This window comes from Drosophila miranda, chromosome XL (assembly GCF_003369915.1).
Source record: "Drosophila miranda strain MSH22 chromosome XL, D.miranda_PacBio2.1, whole genome shotgun sequence".
Classification (NCBI taxonomy): domain Eukaryota; kingdom Metazoa; phylum Arthropoda; class Insecta; order Diptera; family Drosophilidae; genus Drosophila; species Drosophila miranda.
Genome location: NC_046673.1, coordinates 17,274,155 through 17,296,484, shown reverse-complemented (window position 1 = coordinate 17,296,484; position 22,330 = coordinate 17,274,155). Strand labels below are relative to the sequence as shown.

The 22,330-nt window shown below is 44.3% G+C and overlaps 1 protein-coding gene across 4 annotated transcripts in view; it reads left to right on the top strand.

Annotated features, from left to right (window-relative positions):
* LOC108163093 (sex determination protein fruitless) overlaps positions 1 to 22,330 on the top strand; it is a 128,466-nt gene that overhangs the window by 54,633 nt on the left and 51,503 nt on the right. For all 4 annotated transcript variants that reach the window (XM_017298220.2, XM_033395729.1, XM_033395741.1 and 1 more), the window contains one exon: positions 21,678 to 21,838. In XM_017298220.2, the coding sequence (XP_017153709.1) occupies positions 21,698 to 21,838 (141 nt within the window). In that variant the 5' untranslated portion in view covers positions 21,678 to 21,697. The remainder of the gene's footprint in view (positions 1 to 21,677; positions 21,839 to 22,330) is intronic.

Below are 22,330 nucleotides of genomic sequence, written 5' to 3'. Positions count from 1 at the left end.
ATCAAATAGCACTCGAGAGACCTGGATAGAGAGAGAGAGAGAGAGAGAGAGAGTGGGGCAGGGGCAGGGGCAGGGGGAGAGACCTCTCGCGGAAATTGCTTGAAACGGAAATGTGCTCCTCCGCTGCTGCTCCACGTTTGCCAATTTCATGTCATTCGTTGACAACGCACAACGGATATTGTTTAGTATTTTGCATAAAAGTTTATTTAAAAGTTGATTTTTTTCGCTTTTTGTAGGTTAGAAGGAAGTTGTCGCTTGGCGGCCGACCCCCTGCCCCCTCCCCTCCCCCTGTTTTGGCCACATGTTGCGGCAGGTCTGTGTGCTTGGACCCCTCTGGGGGCATGGCTTAATTATAGTCTTTTGGCCTTGTGCATTTGCCAGGCGCCGCCACACACAGCAACAGCAACTTGCAACAACTGTGGCTTCGTCCGATTTTGCGGCCACGCCCACTCCACACACTATTTGCTTTTGGGGCCTGCGGTTGCACTTTGTATCTTTCCGTCTTTGTTTTTTTTTCCCCCTTTTTTCTTTTTTTTTTGGGCGGTTTCTTTTGGAATTCTTCGTTTCTGTTTCTGTGACTTTGAAACAGTGACTGCCCCTTGTGCCCCTTCTGCCCCTTGGTGACTGCTTCTTTTTCGAGGGCGTGGCCCAAAGAACCCAAAGATGTGGTGGCAAAAGGGAGAGAGTGCGGGTCTCACTGGAGCAAAAGGGAGGCCCTTTTTTACAGAAGGCACTACAACCTTTATAAACATTGATTTCAGCGCTAAATATCTTACGAAATACTTCTACTTTTTCAGTACCGCAGATCTTGATTTGTTCCCTGAAATATTCTTCCTTTATCTTCGGCTTCTTCTCCACTTAACACTTAACCAAAAGAAGGCTGGTCTCGGCCAAGAGATCTGTGGGGAGAGATGGTCCGGTCCAACTTTAATATGCACTTACCTGTCAGATCATTAAAGTAAAAATTGATTTTCTAACTTGCAACGATTTTTGCATTAACAATTAGTCGTCGTCGTGGACCCAAAGGGGGAACGTTCTCCATGAGAGAGCCTCATCGTGTTATTAATTAACAATGCCACACCAGGCAGGCGCATTTAAGACATTAATTGCCCGAACCGGTTCACTTTAACGTTCTTTGGAGCCAGTGCCCAGTGCCAGTCCCATGGGCAGTGCCTGTGCCTGGGCTGGGGGGGGGGACGACGCCTCAATCAATCTAGCAAATTGTCGCCCAGTTCATTCTCAGCCGTAGCCGCAGCCTCATTCTCAGTCTCAGTCTCATTCACATTCTGCGATCTTTGTCTCGGTAATATTGAACACCAATATGAATAGAGTGTTTCCTTCTGCCTTCTTTCGGAGAGATCTCGGGCCAAGATCTCTTGGGCATACATATCTTGTGGCTTATACTCTCTAATTATGACAACTACGCAGCTGTGCGTGCTCACGTGCTTTTCTAATTAGACAACGGCTACGACGGCGACTAGGACGGGCTCTGGCCCCTGGAGAAGGAAAGAGAGATTGACAATAAACGATAAAGCCGTCGCCATCATCTCGTCATCGTCATCGACGGACGCAAATTGACAATCAGAGCATGAGGCTCTGCATTAGGGCTGCCAACTCGATTGAAACTCCAGACTAAAAGCACAAATGTGAAAATATATAACGAAATTTAATTGATTTTTCATTGTTTTACCCATCGAAAGAGGCTTTAATTTTTATCGAAATGAATCAAATAAAATCGATTTCTCAAAGTATAAAGTGGAATACATTTCTGCTATATAATTTGTGTTATCGATAATTCGATATTTATCGATAGTTTATTCAAAATTATTCCATCTATCAAAGAGTCATCGATTTCATAACAAAATTTAGAAAATTCAACTTGTATCAATAAAATAATCGATTATTGTTATTAGACGATTATTTATCGGCTTATGAATAGGATCGATAAATCGATTACACACGATATACATCTCATCGATCTTCTTGATTGTCTTTCTGTCAACTTTCTCCATTTTGATTCGAAAAGAAATTCACAAAATTTATCATTCGCTTGAGAGAAGGAGAAAAATCAAACGAGTTGGCAGCACCGTTTGCCATTTGCGGCACACCCACTGCTGCTGCTGCTCCGGCTGCCTGCCTGCCTGCCTGCTGCTGCTGCTGCTGCGGCAGTTGCCACCCCACTGCCCCACCAACCCGGCACGCCCCCCCTCAAGCTGAGGCAGCATAGGCACACGCCCACTGCAAACGCTCGCTGAGCTTTAATGCGTTTTCATTTAACACAAGACTGAGACGGCCAAGACGGCGTTGGGGCCAGGCTTGTTAGGCCCCAGTCCCCACCCATAGGATGCTGTGTGTGTGTGCGTGAAAGCCCCCCACCCCATGGCCGTGTGTGTGTGCGTGAACACCTCCCACTTGGAAATCTAATATAGAGCCTGGATACGAGTGCAGCCTGGCCTCGAAAGTAGCTCCTTGCCGATGCCTTGGCTACCGATTCGTATACCCTAGCCATGGCGGGGCTACAAGCATTCCATGATCGATCAGAAGGCAGGATGTCCGACTCTCGTTCTCTCGAATAAAATGCCATCTGACTCAAGTATAGTAATCACTCGAATCGAGTGACTAGAACGCTTGGATACCACGAATGATTAAAATTTAATTTGCAATACCTTAAAGATGATCTTTCGAACGTTTTCAATCGATTCGATGCTATTCAAAAGACTAAACGGTATATCTATCTCTGGGATTTAACAGCATTATATATGCCAGGTGGCAACGCTGCACAGTCTGGCATCCCCGTACCTCTAGAGTGTTGCCACAGCTAACAAAAAAGAGTATTCATACTTCGTCGCATCTTTGCGTACATTTTTCTTGCATTTTTGTGTTTTATTATATATTTTTTTTTTAATTTTTTTACACATTTTTTCGCTGGCTTTTGGCGCTTTTTCGCTTCCGCATGCCTGAACCAATTATATAGAGTATATACATATGTATATAGCATATAGCATCAATATTTTTGAGCTCGTTTCTGTACGAGATCCGCACACATTAATAACGCATCCCACAACCCACCCTCTAATTGCATTTTTTTGTACCCTGGCACGCTGGTCGTCTCTGGGTCTTTGCCTTTAATCGAATTTTCCGCGTTTCAGAACGATGAGCATTTTCGATTAGGCCTTAACTATTTCTCTCTCTCTCTCTGTCTCTCTCTCTCTTTTTTTGGGGGCACCCCGATAAGTGCAGCAGCAGCGCTTGCAGAGTTGCCTGCATCTTTAGAAAGTGCTTCCGCATTTGTGGTTCGCCTTCACACACTCCTGCCACAAAAAGTTATGTGCTTAGATTAGCGGGTGTGTGCTAATGTCTGGGTCTGGTCCTAGACCTACGTCCATGCCTCTGTGCCTCGCCTCCTGTTGCACGGTGTTGTATGGGTCACTCTTTATCTATCTATCGAATGCGAATGCGAACGCCGACGACAACAACCACAGCCACAGCCGCAATACAGCGACGGCGGCTTAATGAAACCCATAACTTTTGACTTTTCCAGAGCGAACGGAGCGAGACCAAAATACCAAGAGATGATGCCTTATTGGGGTCATGCGAAAGGTGCTGATTGCTAATCCTATCCCCCAACCACAAAAAGTGACCGAAAGTCTGCTTGACTATTTAAGGGAATACGAAACGGAAGAAGACACATTTAGGGGGGTTCAAGAAATATTTATAAGGGTAAATCGAACATTTTTCCCCTCTCCTCCCATTCGGATTTGGGGAACAACAAAAATCAGGCTAAAATACCACAAAAATACCAACATATGCCGACAAAGTCTTTTAAAATAACATACAAGAGATTAAAATACCACAACATTCAAGAGAATGGTATCAAAATAGTGGTATTAAAATACCATAAGTGTGGTATTCAAATACTAAGTGAGTAGCATTACCAAAAAATACCAACAGTTTGGTATTAAAATACTAAAAGTATGGTATAAAAGTACACAACGATGATTTGCTGTTTTCCAACCGCTTTGTACTGAAATACCAACAGATTGGTACCAAAATATACCAACAGTGTGTTATTTAAATACCACTTTACATTAAAACATTAATTACATTTACATTAAAATTAAATTAAATTCCCATAAATCTATAATTAGGATTCAATAAAACTGTTTCCCACTTTTTCCCTAAGAATAACCTCCTTTGGAGACCCACGAAACCTTTCCATGATTTTCCTATGTTTGAATGTCAATATTTGTATATACTAGTATGTAATATTTTATACACCCCCAATTAATATTTGAATCTTTTGCCTTCCTTTCTCTTTTTTCGTTGCAGGTGAGTTTCGCTTTTTGTTTTTTTGTTCGGCGAGCGTCGACTTCAATTAGCAATTGAGATTATTTCGACTCAAAGAAGCAGGTAAAAAAATGCCTTAAATAGCAAGTCTCCCGTTCCCCGAAACAGAAACAGTTTATACACATCTACGGTTAGCATTTGTGTGTGGATGCATGCCACATATAGATGCATATTCCGTTGGCTGATTTGGCTAAAGGCTGTCACATTTTCGTTCGGTGCGCCGCTGCCGCTGCAGTTAGGCTGCAAAGAGAAATGACCACAAAATGTGAACATAAATCAACACAATGGCCAAAATGCTGCTGCTCCAGCCGCCAAAAGGTGTGGAGACCCAAGCTGCAACGTGCAACAGCAACAGCAGCAGAGGCAGAGGCAGCGTCAGCGTCAGCATATGAAAATGTAAATTTCACATGGGAAAAACAAGCCGCGGGGGATGACAATTTGCTGTTGTTGCCGCCGCCGCCGATGCTTGATGCTGACTCAAAACAGTTGCAAAGTTGTTGCTGAATTAATAAACTTGCAACAGAGCTTCAGCTTGCCGCTTGCCGCTTGCAGCAGTGGCAGTGGAAACGGCGATGGCGGTGGCTTTTGTAAAAATGCCGCCAAATGCCTATTTTGATGTTGTTGCCACTGCCGCTGTGGTTGTGCCTCAAAGCAAAACGATACGCATTGAAAATGAACGAAACAAAATTGAAATCTGACACCAAAAGAATTGACAGAAAACACACACAAAACATACCCCCCCTACACAGCGAGAAATTTTACTATTAATTAAGGAACTTGCTTCCCAAAGAATGGAGAAACACAGGGAATAGTACCCGAGGGAGCTTCCACTCGGTGATGCGAATGACGTGGATTCGTTAAACAAATTTAACCTAAGCGAAAGGACAAGGGACACAAAATATGATGGAAAAACCGCAACGATATAGAAAGAGGGGAGTCGAGGGAATATTGGAGTATATTTGGAATATTTGCAGTACATAGATACATAACTAATAGCCGAATAGAGTAACGAGTAACGAGACCTTAGCAAAGTTTCTTTATAGCAGCAGTAGAGATGGTATCAAGGATAGCTTTGTTATTTATTTGAGACCGTGTGAAATATGACACAATATAAGACACAAACCATATAAAAGTGTTTGGGAACATCACGATACTAGATGCGATACAGAAGATTAGAGATCTACATTGGATCCAACAGATAAATATTATATAGTCTATGATAAAAGGAAGAAAACGGTAAGCTAAAGCATACGCACATCAAACAATTCTAAACTTTACCAAGAAAATACTAAAAATAATACCAAAATGCTAAAGATACCAAACAATTTGAGCAATTTACGTTCCATTAGGGAAGTATTTGTTTGTATAGCACAAAATCCGATTCAGCTACCGATACCGATTCAGATCACAATCCCAGAGATACGAATATGTGTGAAGTTTTGTCAAGTGCAGCCCACAGCCCACAGAACCAGAAGAAACTTCAGTTCACAGGCATCGCAGGCAGGCAGCAGTGGCTTTTTGTGTGACTTCCAGACTTGGTTTTTGACCAACCAACAAAAATGCAAATTCAATGAATGCCCATTCACCCGCTCACCCGAATCCGAGTCCGAGCCGGAGACCGAGACCGAGCGATCCCCTGCCCTGGCCTGCCGGCAAGTCCAACTCCCAAACGTGACTCAAATTGCTTTTAAATTGTTTTAGCCAGCAATAAACGAACGAATCCATGGAGGCAACCGTCCAGCAATCCAGCAGCCAGCGAGAGTTTTAGCCTTTATTTTGTTGTTGGTTTGTAAGCCCCGTATTCCTGCCCAGCAGCTGTTGGTCCAAATATTTGCCTTCCTTTTTTTTCCCGCCAGGCAATTGAAATGTCCCAGTGTCCATAGAAAATGTTTCGTTTTGGCCATGGCTATGGCTCTGTGCCTGATCTTAATTTCCATTGAAGTGCCTCCCCCCAGCCAGGCTTCGTTTTGGTATCCATATCCCCATATCGGGTGTGGAGAAAACAAAGCCAAAGCAAAAAAAATATGAAAATCTGTTAATTGTACAAATATGTTCGGAGGTCTATTACAACGGCCATACAAAGATTTAAGATTTCCTTTATACATATATACATACATATATTTCTCTCTGGGGTTTTTGTGCCGAATGCTTAATTGCCCTGCGGGGGTGGAGACTTTTGTGGCACGGCTCGGTGCGGTGCAGCAGTTGGAGGCACACGGAGCCTGCGTGAGTAATTTGTCTTTAGTTTCTTGCATTTCCGTTTTGGCTTTGGCTTTGGCTTCAGGTTCGTTTTTTTTTTGGAGATTATTGGGGATAGATTATTCGCTTGTGGTTATTCGTGGTTATTATTATGTAAATTTGTGTAAATGCTTCGCCAATTGCCGGCCGCTTATCGCCCCAAAAATGGTTAACAATGTCCCAAGATGTGAGGGGGGAGCGCCGAACGCTGAACGGCCAATAATGCAAATGCCATATTCATGGTACGTCGTACGGAATATCCCTGTTTAATGAGCGTTTTCCAGCATTTTAATTAGCTAATATCCTAATCCTGACCATGTATATCGTAGCAGGTATCGGATATATATGGATATCGAATAAATAGGTTGGATATGGCCTTAAAACAACCATTCAATTGTTTCCCATCTGAAAATCGTATTGTGATCTATGATATTCGTTTTTTAAGTATTTTTTGTATATATAATTATTTAGTATTTTTGGTATTCTTGCCTCTTCTAATATTTTGTTTCCAAATAATGATAATACATAATTTTTTAGTATTTGGGTATTTTGTATAGCATTTTTGGTATTTATGGATTTGTTTATTCCAGAGATAATCCCTGATTTTAAGTATTTTGGTATTATTTAGTTGGTATTTTCGGTATCCTTTGGTATTTTTTATTAGTATTCTAGAGATAATGATGATAGATATTGTACATGATTTTTAGTATTTTGTGCAGTATTTTTCAACTGAAAATCTCTTTAAATTCGTTGGCAATTCCATTATTATTTTCTATAGCATTAATCATTTAGAATTCTCTCTGTGGAACGTAAACTCCATTCCATATTCCCATATTATTCAATGAGAGATACTGTTGTAGTATTTGGTATCCCCACTCTTATTGGCAATTCTTCGAAATTTTTTCTATTTTCACGCGCTCTCCCTCTCTCGTGGGGTTTGATGTTGGTGTTGGTGGAAAAAGATTTATGAACCAAAGCCGGGGATTCGATGCTTTGGCATGGACATGGGAGTACGTTTCCCCGACAAGAGACATGAACTCCGCTTTGTGGCACGCCTGTCCCGTCCCTAATGACAACGGTAGCAGCTACTGGCTTCTACGACTGGGAGTCCAAGTTGGGAGTCGGGAGTCGGAGACGGAGTCTGGCAGTAGATGTGTTTTGCCCCTGCTGGCAATTACTTAATTTGCACTTGACTATTGTTGCTCCTCCATCCTGCCACTGCCACTGCCACCCCGTCTCTATGTGTGTGTGTGTGTGTGTGGGGTGTAAATCAAGTCCGAGACCCTGACGCTGACTATAAGTTGGCGCGGCGTTCGCTACTGAAGCAGAAAATTACTTTCATCATAATTTAAAGTTACTTATGACCACAGCAGCAACAGCAGCAGTTGCAGTTGCAGTGGCAGTGGCAGTGGCAGCATTGGGACTGGCAACAACGAGCGCTGCAATGCTTGTCCCGTGGTTTGGTGTGGCTGCGGTTGCCCCTTTTTTGTGCTTTGCTTTGGTTTGCTGCTGCCGCTGCTGTTGCCTGATTGTCTTAGGCTAAGCACAAATTGAAAAATCATCTAGCCGAACCGAACTAAACCAGGATGTGCCACGAACGGAGGTGCCCCCAAACGGCAGGGAGACGGACGGCCCCCCCAACACTGCAGCCAGCACTGAAGGCCAAAGCCAAAGCCAAAGCCAAACATTTGCACGTCAAACAAAGTGGCAGTGAAATAACAAAATTATGTTGGCAGATTTGTGGCGACGGCAGGCGATGGAAATTATTGCAGCAGGAACAGCAGCAGCAGCAACAGAGCTGCTCTTCGTGTCGCCTCCACTTGCCACACAAGAGAAGGGGCGAGGCGAGGCGAGGCAGATATCCAGAGATCCATAATTGCTATGTGGTGGTCCCTACTGTTGCTGCTGCTGTTGCTGCTGCAGTTTAAGTTACTGTTTGTTGCAGTTGCAAGTTGCAGTTGCACTGTGGTTTTTCTTTTCGCCTGGTGACGGTTTGCCGCATATGAATGATGTGGCGTGGGTTTCCTCTTGCCATCCTGCCTTGGGGGCTCCAATTCTTACCAGGGATCCTACAGATCTACCAAGAGTTCAGTTTTTGGGCCAACAAATTACCCATAAGCGAAAGGACACAGACTCTCGAACAGCTTCGACACCAGAAGGCGCATAAATTTTGCTTAATTTGAGTTGCAGTTGCTGTTGGGAGCTAACTGAGGCCACCAGCCATAACAATGCCACATGCCACATGCCACATACCACTCCGTATCCGCATCCGTACCCTGAGCAACCGGGCTTTTGGCCAGGCCAGCAGTTTTTCAGTCCAGTCTCAAATGCAAGTCGCGTCCACAATCAAGTCAAGTGTTTATTTGTTTATGGGAATTTTCTTTTACTTTACTTTACTTTGGTTCTGTTTTTGTTTTGTTTTGTTTGGCTTTTTTTTTTTTTGTCTACCCAAACCCGAAAGCGGAGCAAGAGCTGCAGCTCTGGATCTCCTCTCAGGTGAGTGGCATGTTGCATGTGGCAGCAGTGGCCGGCTCCCATGGCTGCTGGTGGTCCCTCCTCGATGCTGGCGTTCCATTCGTGCGTTTTTGTTTGCCGCAATTAGCGTGTGGGCAGTGGTTTTTTTTATTAGTGGGTGGAGGAGAGTTAGAGGAAGAGGGGGAGCGGGGGAGGGGGGAGGGAGTGAGAGGCACCAGTTCGGTAGGAGGGGCAGGAGTGAAAGTCGTGGCACGAGGCTCCATCAATTCGCAGAGATTCCTTTATAATTTTTCAAACTCTTCCAACTCATTCCATTCCACTATGTTTTATTCCACTTGTTCTATTCGTTTTTGCACGCTATCGTACCGCTTTGTTTCGTTTCGTTTCGTTCCTCTGCCAGTCGATTCCATTTCATTCCATTCCAGTGCCAAATGAACACCTGTTGCTTTTGTTGCATCTTGAACCGGTTCGTTGCGGTGCGGCTTTCGAGCTCGTTAGTTAATTCTAAGCTGTAAATATTATAACAGACCGCGTTCCATTATTGTATTAGCAACAGATTGGGGCAAGGAGGGTACCAGATTTCAAGCGATGACGATCGCAGGAGAGAAACAGATGGACGTTTCGATGGGAGTTTGAGGAAGCTGCAGCATAGAAGTTCCGAGAAAGATATAGCCACCAAAATGCTCCAAAAATAATAGTTACTTCTCGCGTAGGAGATGGATGGAGCAGGTCCTCCAGTCTGGGGGAGGGGACAGTCAAGTGGAAGGCACTTGGACAGCGATTTTCCACTCTCGCTCTGCGATCTCCGAACTCCTCTATCCTCTATTTTTGTATATTTTTAGAAGCGGTTTTCCTGCTTTCCCGCTTTTCCGCCGCCTCGTTCCACCTCTGACTATTTTTAGGCTATGAAAATTGGCTTAAAAAATGACGGACTGACGGACAGAAACAACTCCTTAAAGTTATTTCAAATTAAAATGGAAATTTTCTACGTTTATGTTACGTTTTTTTTTTTTGCTTCGTCGTCGCCGTCGTCGTGTGTGTGTGATTGATGTGGGTTAATTTGGTTTTATTTGTGGCAGGCCGAGAGGGGTTAATGGTGGGGCCAAGACTGGGTTAAGCTCTGTGTGTGGGGCGGAAGGGGGGCTTGGGGAGAGGCGTACCAGTAATTGGTGGCCAAAAACTGGCGCTGAAAAGTGGGATATTCAGAGCAGTAGTGGATGAAAAATGGATGGAATAAGTGAGAGATAAAAGTGAATGGTGGAATAGCGGAACGAAGGAATGGTGGAACTGGAGGGGATATCAAATTAAAAACAGATTGAGTTTGAGATCGGATTGGGAGGGAGTGACAGAACTATGACAGGAATGATGATGTGAATGGAAAAGGAGTACAGGCAAAGAAAGTTTTAATTACAAAGAGAGCACAGAGAAAAACATAAATTGAGACAGATGGAATGAACCAGAATTGAAAGAAAGAAAGAAAACCTTGAACTGCAGGCTACAGTCTCTACAGATCCTGATGGCAGATCCATATTTTATATGGTAGCTATTCTGTTAATACCATTGTTCCATTAGTTCCACATATTCCACTGTCCCAAATCGCTTCGTTTTGTTTCATTCGTTGCGAATCCTTTCGCTTATGGGATATTCGAGCAGTGCGAATGGAATTGGCCACTGAATGTGAAGGATGTACTATATTCCCATTTGTTCCACATATTCCACTGTCCCAAATCGCTTTGTTTCGTTTTATTCGTTGTGAATCCTTTCGCTTATGGGATATTCGAGCAGTGCGAATGAAGCGAATGTGCCACTGAATGTGAAGGATGTTTTTCCTCGCCCCACCCCATCCCTCCCCCACTTCCACTCCACCTCTCTCCCTCTGCGTGTGTCAATTGATTTTGTTGCTGGCTGTATTTTGCGCACATTACTCATACGCCATGTTGCACACAACAAAAGGCGCGTATAAAATAACAGATTTATGCCTGCGTTCCAGCCAATGACACGCCAATTAGCCCGCCACCGCCACCGCCGCCGCCATCGCTGCCATAACAAAAACAACAGCAGCTGGCTGCCACAAGAAGCTTGCCACAACAGCCGCAACAGCCACAAGAAGCTTGCAAATAAAGCTTTGACATTTTTATGATGCTAAGCGGAGTCGCAAAATAAAGGCTTGACTGGCATCAGAGGAGGAAGGGGCGGGCGGTGGGGGTGGCACGGTGGAGAAGGTGTGGCAGGACAGGGAGGGGAGGTGCTGTCGAAAATCTTGTGGCAGCTGCAGTGCCTGACCTTTGCATGTGCCGCAGAGTCGGAATTGAGTTTGACAGCTGCTGGGGCGACACGATCCGATTGCGATTGCGATTTCGATCGCTCTTTGACCTTAATACGCGCCAGCTGTGCGCGCGTCAACACCCCCGAACCACGCACACACACACACCAAAAATGAGGAAAAATCTCTGTGGAAAATGTGTGAAAAATATATATGTGAGATCCGATCCCCCAACCCGTCCCCAGAGGGGACCATCCATTGTCATTTGACACCTAATTTGGTGGCGAGGCGGGGCACACACGCATAATAAGCGCTCAATAAATGTGCAACACCCGCTGGCAACAACAGCAACAGCAACAACAACAGCCACAGCAGCAACATGTTGCTGCCACTGTGCGTGCGGCCAAGCCTCTCTCCGTCTCTCTCTGTCTCTCTCTCTGGTCTTTTTGTAATCAACGGGGCAATCTCATTAATAAATTGCACTGCATGCAACATGTTGCATGTGGTTGTTGCTGCTGCAGTGGCCGCAACATTAATTGGCTGCTTAGAGAGAGGCTGACAAGGCACGTTGCACCGCCTGCCCCGCATGCCCCGTGGGTACAGTGAGTGCTCGCTAATTAGAAATAAGTGGGAGCCCATAAGCGACCTCGCTATTGAGGCTAAAGCTTGCTTTGGAAAATATAGGAACTTTTTTGGGGCGTCAGTGGAGCAAATACAATCCTCACGAATCCTCAAATATTTCTCACAGAATATTCCCCAGGGGCACCATCAGAATTGCCTTAGAGAAGCCCCAGGAAATGTGGACAGATCCCCACAGAATCCTTACAGAATCACCATGCTTTTGCATTCTATTTTGTTTTTGCATTCTCGGTGCGTCTCTTATGTATCGAAGAATAAATATCGGAGCAGTGGGTACGCATGGGAGGCAAGGACGTAGAACAATGAATAATAGAAAAAATGTCCCCTAAGCGAACGGCCACACAGGTCTTTGCTTTCCGCGCTTTAGCAGGAGTTCCGGCTGCGTGGCCGTGGTGGCACTCTGTTAATGTTCATGCCACAAATTCCAAGCTGCCGATAGGTGACGCCGCTGCAGGCCATCAGCGGCCGCAGCAAAACGTGCCACATTAATTGTTTATGCACTCTCAAGGTTTCATCAGTGGCCGCACTGGCTGGCCACTGGTTCTTTTGATTTTGGGGGCCTGCTAATTGATTTTTATGCAGCCCAGGCCTCGTGGCCTCAACGGCGAACAGCAACGGCCACAGAGAGGCAGGCGGCGGGCAACATTGCAACAAGGCGGCGGCACATATTTTAAACACAAATTACAAAGCAATAATCATAAATCTTTTTTGCGGCTCTCTGCGGCTCTGTGGCTCTGGCTCGGGCCACAAGAGTCGCAAGCAACATGTTGTAGCGGCACAAACATTTATCAAAAAAAAAAAAAAAAACCCCCTGTACGCCTGTGTGTGTGTGTGTGTGTGTGTGGCAGATGTGGCAGACAAATGAGCATTGCGTGTGCCATATCAAAATATGGTGCCACTGTCCACCGTCCAGCGTCCAATGTCCGATGTCCGATGCTGCTGCTGCCACAAAACGTTGATAACTTTGTGGCAGCAACATGGCTAAAATGGAGCACGTGGCCGCCACAGCGCAACATGACAGCAATTATGGTTGTTGCTGTTGCATCCACATGTTGCTGCCGCCGCATCCAGTGCCTGCTGATTGCTCTTGATTAAATGCTAGTCACTCACTCGAGTGGAAACTGCTGGCTGCTGCCTGCTGGCTGCTGGCTGCTGCCTGCCCCCCGGAAATTGTTTATGCCACGAGCTGCTTATTGCTGCTGCAGCCGTTTACGCACATTTCTCTGCTGTGTGGCACAGAGCGGAGCGTTTATTCCCACTTCCTGGGGGAGAGCAGAGCAGAGCAGCAGCCCAGGTGTTTTCTTTTCTTTTCTTTTCTTTCTGGCTTAAACTTGATTAGGCCCCGTTGGAAATATCCGCCGCCTTGGACTTGACCCAAACCCCAATTGTGTGGCAGTGCCACAGTGCCACATTCCGCACTCCACACAGAGGCTGCTGCAGCCACAGAGCAGGAACAGACGATAGAGAAAGAGACAGAGACAGAGATGGGAGTCCTAGCTTATTAAATCTTTAATGAAGTGCAAAAGTACGAGAGAGAAAGCTTTTGATACTCTTTTTTCTACGGCAGATATATGATATATTTGCTGATTTATGTATCTAAAGAATGTGTCTAAAAACTACTATGTTTTGAGATTCAAGAAAGCCCCTTATAGCCTTTAAGATGTAGATTTTTCATTGATGTAATTATCCGCAGAAACAGAAACACTCACCAGGAAAACACCTTCTTCTTGGAGCTCCTGGATCTGTTCCATCAAACAGAAGATCTTTCGTGTTCTCTAAAGTGGAATTTCCTTTAAATTTTAAAGGAATCCTCTCTCAATGGAGTAGAAGAAGAAACAGATCGTCGAGTGGTAGCCGCTTTTACCAACGTCTCAAGAATATTTGCCGAATGCCTGTCGAATTCCTGAAAACAGGAGATCCTAGAGTGATCCTTCCTTGGTGCTTGCCCATGTCCATGGCACATCCTGCCAGATTGAGGTTAGCCCCATAATATCCCCTCCCTTTCGCTCTGCGTTGGGGGGGTACAGGTGGAATATAATTGCCATTGCAACCGATTTGGCAGCATCGAGGTGAAGGCAACAGCAACAACAGCAGCCGCATGAAAATGTTTATATGAAAATTGAAAATGATTATTGCACAATTCCAAATGAATGAATGAACGAATGAATGGTGGAATGAATGAACGAATGAAAAGAACAACAAATCGACAAATAGTCAAAGTTTTTCGATGTCGATGTCGATGTCGATGCTTTGCATTCGACACGCAAAAAGCAGCAACAGCTTTGAGCTACGGCCGTTGTTTCATCATGTGGCGGCGGCTGCACACCGCAACAGCAGCAGCGTTGCAACAATTGGCTAATAATATAAATTTTGTGGCCAACAGTGGCAGCGGCAGCCAGCAATCGTCTCATTCCAAGGCCCCCTCCGGCTGTGTGGAGTCAAACTTTGACTCTCGCTTCTTGCTCTCATTTTTCGCTTTGGTTGCTTTTCGTTTGGTCTCTAATTTAATTGCATTTTCAATTGCTGTTGACCTGCCACTGTCACACAAAATGTGCTGCATGCCACAGAGCAACAAGTGCTTGCCGCTGCTTGCTTATCGTTGCCACAAATAACTGCAAATTGTGTGTTGCACAGAGCCACAAGAACGAACCGTATTGTTGTGTCTTATCTGCAGCAACAGCAGCAGCAGCAGCAGCAGCAACAGTAGTTTTTCGTGGCTGCAGTAAATCAGCTGCAACTGCAACTGTGCAACAAACTGCCAGGCAACACGCATGCGCCGCCAAAAGTCATGTTCGTGCCTTAAAAGCGACACCCAAGCCATACATATTGTAGGTGGCAGTGGCACAAAGGCAATCGCTGGCTTTAAGTAGCACGAAGCCCCCAAAAAAAAACCCCCCACCACCCCCACACCCCACACCCACGGAGCCATAATAATTTTTGGAATATATTTTTGTATTTTTCGGAGGCTGTGCCCTTTATGTGTGGCAGCAGCGGCAGAAACTGGACTTGCCACAATAGAAAGCTGCTGCTGTGTGGCAGGAAGCAGCGCTCCAGAGAGGGAGAGGGAGAAAGAAAGATCCGCTTTAAACGCTTTGGAAATTTATGATCCAAAGCCCAGAGCGAAATCCTTTCACCAGCAAACGCGATTAATAAATCAATAAAAAAAAAAAAAAAATGCATTCATTTATAATCATAGTTGTTGCCACAGTGAAGCTGCCTGCCGCACTGCCGCACTTCCGCACAGTGACAAGCAGCAATTTGAGCTGGCAACACCTCGGCCTGCCCGGCCTGCCACACAATGCGGCCCCCAAGAGAAGCGAAGCTCTCCAGCGAGTGAGAGGAACAATTAAGATCTGGCCAGAGATGACCAAGAATTATGCGGAGATATAAAGAAATCTAAGGCAATGCCTGGCTGCCGCTGACGCTGCCGCTGTTGTTGCAACATGTTGCGCAACTTATCAAAATAATCATCATTCACATCGACAAGACTGCAACATGAACACTGGAGCCGCCGCTGCACCGCCGCACCGCCGCATGCGCTGCGCAGGCAGCATTATGATAATCGCAAAACTGTGTGTCGGCAAATGTTCAAACGAGAGAGGCAGGCAGGCAGCAGCAGCATGCCACAGCCACAGCAACAGCAACAACAAGAGCGAAATTGCAACTGTTTTGCAGCTTGAACACCCCTAGACTATATCTTCCCCTACCCCTGCCTCTGCTTTTGCCCCTTCATGTTGCAATTAATAATCGCTAAAGCAGTGGGAATATTACGCACCAAAAGATACCCCATCCTGCCATCAATCGTTCTCTCTCAACAAGTGTGCCTGCCACTCGCTTCTTACCCTTTGTGCGGGTATTCCCTGATGGGGCTCTTTTTTTTTAGAGGGTATCACAAAAACGAGGCGCGGCTCAAAGTGAAAAACTCAACTCAAACCAAAACTGAACTGCATCGTGCGCCCTTCTTTTTGATTTAAAATGTGCCGCCATCGCACGTAGGCGTACTCACACGCAGTGTGTGCCCCCTCGTGCCCCATGCCCCCCCCTTTGGCGGAGCAAGTGGCCACACCGTCGACTAGACTGTGGCCGTCTTGCCGCAAAGCCAGAGCCTTGCCTTCATCAGTCAAGTGTGTGTCTGTCTCACAAAAGGTTTCTGGTAGAACTGGTAGAACAGTGGAAGGATGCCACGCTGCTACTGCAACTGCCACTGCAACGTGCAACGGTAACTGCCACTGCCACTGCCACATCCATTTGTGGGGCTCTGCGTGGGCTCCAGAGAGAAGAGCAGCAGCAGCAGATCATCATTGATCAGTGTCTTTTGACCATTGACCAGCGATTTGACTTTGATATCAATCACAAATTTCGTTTTAAAAGCTGGTCACACTGGAGGTTAGAGCATGAGTAAGCGGAAATACTGGGACTCTAAAGAAAATACAAACAAAAAAGCTCCCTCTAGCCACACTAATCTCTCCTGCCCCCCACTAGGACACATTCGAATGTCATTGGAATTACATTCCTTGCGCAGCTTTCCCATAAGCGATCGGAATGGCACCTTAACTCTGGCCACACTCGAAGAACCCCTTCCCATGAGATTCCTCTCAAGATTCCTCTATGCAAATTCCTGCCCAATCAATGGACTCCTCTCTTGCACTCTTCTTCCCGTCAGTCGCCGGCCCGCCCACTTGTGGCCCACTTGGCAATTAAGTTTATAAATAAATAAATCAAATGCAAATTTCACCAGCAACAAAAACAAAATACTAGAAAAAAGAAAGACTGAAGAAAAGATAAAAAACAAAACATGAAAGGCAAAACGGCCGCCTCTTTGTGGGTGTGACAGATGCAGGTGGGAGGTGGGTGCACAGAAGGAGGCTTGGCGGCGGCGCCTCAGGTGAGCGGCCAAGCATGAGAAAGAGGGGGGAAACGACTTCAGTAGGTGGCAGCCAGTGGCGTCTTTCCAGAGGAAAAAAAAGACTGCAGTTGTGGCAACAGCAGCAGCAGCAGGAGGGAAGAAGAATCGTTGGCGGCTCGTCGGCAGGGGAGCCTTAATTAGAAAATTGCTAATAACTCATGCACACGAACGAAATTTCAATATTAATGAGTTTTAAGGCAAACGACAGGCAAACAGAAAAGGCGCCACTCTAACAACTCTAAAAGGTACAACAACAACAACAAGACAAAAATACAAAAACTGCAACAGCTACACCAACAAGAGCTTAACTAACACACCAACAGCTTTTTAACAACATTAATAATACCAACAATTAGTATGAAAACTTCAACAACACTAATCCCTACACCAACAACCGTTACTAGAACTCCAACAAAGATTTCAACAACGAAAACAAACAAAAAATAGCTCTTAAAGCAACACCAACAGCTTCTAAAGCGCCAACAAGCAAGAACAAAGATTTCAACAACACCAGCAAAGATTCCACTTAACCAACTATTACAAAAACTATTTTAAAAAAACCAAAAGCATGTAAAAAAAACACCACAACAGTTACACCAACAGGTTTAGAAAAAACACCAACAGGACGAAGCAAAACGACAAAGACTCTCCAATTTTAATCAAAATTACAAATCCAACAAGAACAACAACAACTTGAAAGACTTAACCAACAGCTCCAATAACCCCAACTGAATGTTCAACAACTTCAACCGCAGTACCCATATACAAATATATTTCCAAAAAAAACAACAATAAATATTCCACTCCAACAAACATTACAACAACTCCAACATAGATTTCAAGAACACCAATAACTACAACTACACCACAACCAATTTAGACAACAACACCAATGAAGAGTGTCTACACGAACAATAATTACAATCACCATTTAGGCCCAGACTTTGAGAAGCCCATAGCGACGGGGGTTTTTAATTGAAAAGAAGCTCTAGGAAATACCATCGTAACCATCGTTCTTGACCATCTTTGTGCACTGTGGGAGATTCAGCAGTGTAGCAGTGCAGCAGGAAAAGAAACCCCTCCATCCACCCATTCATTTGAGAGGCTGCTGCTGATGCTGCTGTTTGCTGCCTGTCTTACGCTCTCTCTCTCTCTCTCCAGCCGCTCATTAACTTGGCTAAAAACTCAATGGGCGCACTGGGGACCCAAATGAACAGCGGCTGGGGCCCCCATCATCATCGTTTTGACTGATTTAGTTGTCAGTAAGTGGCCCTGTCTCACTCGCTCATTGTGGTGCTACCTTTTGCTGCCGCCTGCCACCTGCCACCTGCCGCAGCCCGCCTGCCTCCCTATCTCCCACCAGGTATTTTTGTGGAGCTCAACATGGGGCTCATAATTAGCATGCAAGCGGCATAAATCGCAGCAGCAACAACAATTAACAGACCCAAATTGCATGCAACACAGCAGAAGCTTGTTCTGTTTTTTTTTTTCTTCTTCTATGTAGTATATTTTTTTCTCGAAGTTTTCCTTAGCGGCTTTCTCTTGGCTTTGTTTTCCCTCTAGATTTGTATATGCCCTTTGGGGGGAGAGGGTATTATGATTTGAGCAAGATGTTTGCATATCGGATAGAAGAGGAATGACGTAGTTTCGCTGTACAAATTACCCATAAGCGAAAGGCACATTCTGTTTTTTGCTGTCTGTCGATGGCTCTGCAAGAGGGTATCCAATAGTCCGACCCTTCCTTTCGGCCAGCTTTTGGTCGCTTTCTGGTTGCCTACTTAGCATGCATTTCAGGCAGGCAGTCATTGACGTCTGCAACAGAACACGTAGGCAACAAACAGGCAACAGCAGCAGCAGCAGCGACAACAACAACTGTCAATTATATTAGTTGTTGTTACTACACACAGCGCTAATTCAAAAATCATGCGTGGGCAGCACTTGCAACAGCAGCAACAGCAGCAGCAACAGCAGCAACACGCCAGCACCAGCAGCACCAGCAGCAGCAGCAACGACAGCGGCGGCAACAACTTGGCCGCAACATGGCCACTAGCAACTTCTCTTAATTAAGTGTCGACCTGCTGTTGCATGCAAATGTTGCATGGAAAATAAAAAAATGAAGCGAAAAAAAAATCCGGACGCTCTCTGGCTGCCTGCCCCCCGTCTTGGGCTGCGACCTTTAGCCATTGCGTGTTGGCTGCCACTTTGGCCATAATTTTCCAGCCGAACATTTGGGTTTTTTTCTTTGCCTGAATTACTGCTGTGATCTTTAACTAAATGAGAAGAGGCTCCTACAGTGGTGGAAAAGCGTTGGAAAACCACCGCCAAAAAAAAACGCATTCTATTCCATTCGTTTCATTCACTGAATGCCGTTTCATTCGCTACACAAAGTTCCCATAAGCGAAAGGATGCGAGAATGCTTCCTGTATAAGTTTTCCTATAAGTTTTTCCTAGACTTTCATTCACTGTGCCCCTGTAAGCCCCAAAAGTTCGCACGACTTTTCCGAGAGCTGAATAAAGATTGAGAGCGAGAGAGAGAGAGACCCAGAAGAGTGAAAGAGAGAGACGGAAGGAGATTGAGAGACAGAGGGAAATAACAAAATGCATGCGTAATTTACGCTTTACGATCGCAATAGCTTCAGATACAGATTCTAACTCCTCTATAATATCGTTATCGAGGTCTCAGATCAAGGCTCCAAAAGGTGGAGGCAATATGCCAGAGAGGAGCACAGAGAGGGGGAGTGTGAGGCTGCCACAGAGGCACAGTCAGTCGCTGGGGCAGAGTGGCTGGGGACAGAGACTGAGACTGAGACTGAGGCTGAGATCCGTTGCATGCTGTGTGCCCGGTGCGTAGTGCAATAAATCAAAGTTTTATTTGTTGAAATAAATTCAGAGTTTATTGCTTCGTTATTATTTTTTCGGTGCCTCGATGCCTGAGATTTCCAACACCCCAGAAAAAGAGAAGGAGAAATAGAGACAGAGAGTGAGAGAGTGAGAGAGAGAGAGAGAGAGAGAACGAATCACCCGAAGGCCGGAAATGTTTGTTGTGGGGCTGTTGTTGTTTGTGCAGCGCAGTTTGCAATTTCTTCTGGTCGCGCGGGGCCTTACCTAATTTCAGATCGTTTCGTTGATTGCCTGAATGTTGGCCTCGTCGATTAATTATTTAACCATCAATTTAATGCAAAACTGATGGCTAGAAAAAGACAGATAGATGGCACACAGCACATATATAGAGAGAAAGAGACGTTTTACTGGCAAACCTATAAAAATACAAAAAAATAAAACTTGAATGTCCCACAGAGAATCGGAGGATGAAAATGTTTTCATGTTGAACGAAGAACGACGAACGAAGAAGATTGATTTTTACACCATTTTATGGGAAAGAGTCTTTCTTTGGGCATAAAATTCTTTTGATTGGAATTTCGGTTGAAGCCAAATAACACGAATCACAAGAGCTTTGCATTCAAATCAAATTTGCACTCAAATCAATCAAATAATATAAAATATCATCAATATTCTTTGTAGAATTGTAGAATTCTTTGTAGAAACATACAGCCATGCTCCGGCTATCGAATTGACTGTCAAATCGCAAGAGTGCGTGCTCCAGTTATCGCAAATCGTAAGATTCTTACGAATTGATTAGCAATTACGAATTCAAAACTTGTACGAGCTGGAAAAATATATAAACATATTTGCTGATTTATTTTTATACAATTCGAAATTTTTTTTTTTTATGTATCTAAATTTATTTAATATTTTTTTAATTTTTAAATTTGTTAGTACTTTGAGTAAAAGTATGTATGCCTTTATTTATGTCAGTATTTTTTAGACCAGCTTAGTATTTTTAGGGTATTTTTCTAATATTTTAGTCTATATAATTTGTTAAAAATTTTCTGTTCTATTTTATAGTTCTCTTATATTTTCATTATATGCTAAAAATATTTATAAAGTATTGTTATTTATTTTTTCGAGTATGTTTTGTTTATTTTTTAGTGTCTGAGCTTTTAGCGTTCCTTTTAACAAATTAATTGAAGTTTGAGTAAATTTTTAATATGTTTACAGTCGACGGTGTAGTATTTTTTCAATATACTCTCTCCCTCCATTGATTTGCTGCGAAGTAATGTAATATTTACAAGGTGTATCTCCCCCCCGTCTCCAGCCCCAGCCCCAGCCCCGTGTAACTTTTCATCACATGCACAAAAGCTAAGTAAACAGAAAAGTAGGTGTACAAAAGTTTTGGATGAATTTCTGCCAAGTCAGCGTTTTGTTGTGTGTGGAGAAACCCAGTGACACGCCTAGTCACGCCCTCAATTGCACGTTGTGTCCACCTGCCACCTACTGCTCCTCCTCCTCCTACTGCAGCGCCTTCTTCCACCTCGCCAATTACCCCTGTACACCTCTCACCCAGATGGAGAGAGCAGAGGGGTCGGTGTCTCGCATGCCCCCCCCCCAGCGCCTTGGTGGCAGTGACATTTGTGAACCCTGAAGCAAAAGATTTCGCAATTTGTTTGGCATTTGTGCAATCGCTTCGGCATTAATTTCATATAAAGATACATACATACATACCAATATATGCATATGTAGATACAAAGATACTTCGAACCGCATGCGATTGATTACGCAATTTCAGTATTAGCAAAAAAGGCGTACGAATAGAACACCAAATTAAGAAATTAAACGCGAGTCGCTCAGAGTCATTCTCAAGCTACGACCACTACTACTACTACGAGTGTTACTAACTAACACACTAAACCAAACACACTAAACTAACACCAATGTCTATCTTTGTTCTTTCCATGTGGATTTCTGCAGCAGCGTAAGCTGTCACCGACATGGGCAGTGAGCACTACTGCTTGAGGTGGAACAATTACCAATCCAACCTGTTAGGGGTGTTAGGTCAATTACTACAAGACGAGAGCCTGGTGGACGTCACACTAGTTTGTTCAGAGGGCACATCCATCAGAGCCCATAAGGTGAGTCCATACATCAAACACACATCTATCTATCTATCTATTTATCTATCATTAGTTATATATAATATGTTTAAAGATACAAATGAAGAAGTCGCCTCTGTATATCTGTGTTTTTATCTTCTGATGTTACTAGCCATTGATTCATAGCACAATGTTCCCATAAGCGAACGGACACAGTATCTTGCATCTTTCAATTTCTTTTAGGCTGTTTAAAGCCTACTAAACGATTTGTAAACGTTTTTCTACCATCAGTTACACTTTTTCCATGCAGATAAAAAACAATTGCAAATTTTAGGTACTCTGGTTCGATATAGATACTTTTATTCCTCCATCTCCTTTCATACCCCATTTGTATCTTTGCTGGTAAATGGCTATCTATTGCGCCAGAGTAGCTTTAAGATACTGTTATATCCTTGACATACATAGTCTTGTATGGGTTAGATGGAATATCTACCAAATATGTATCTTTTGCATGCAAACTTGAGATATTTG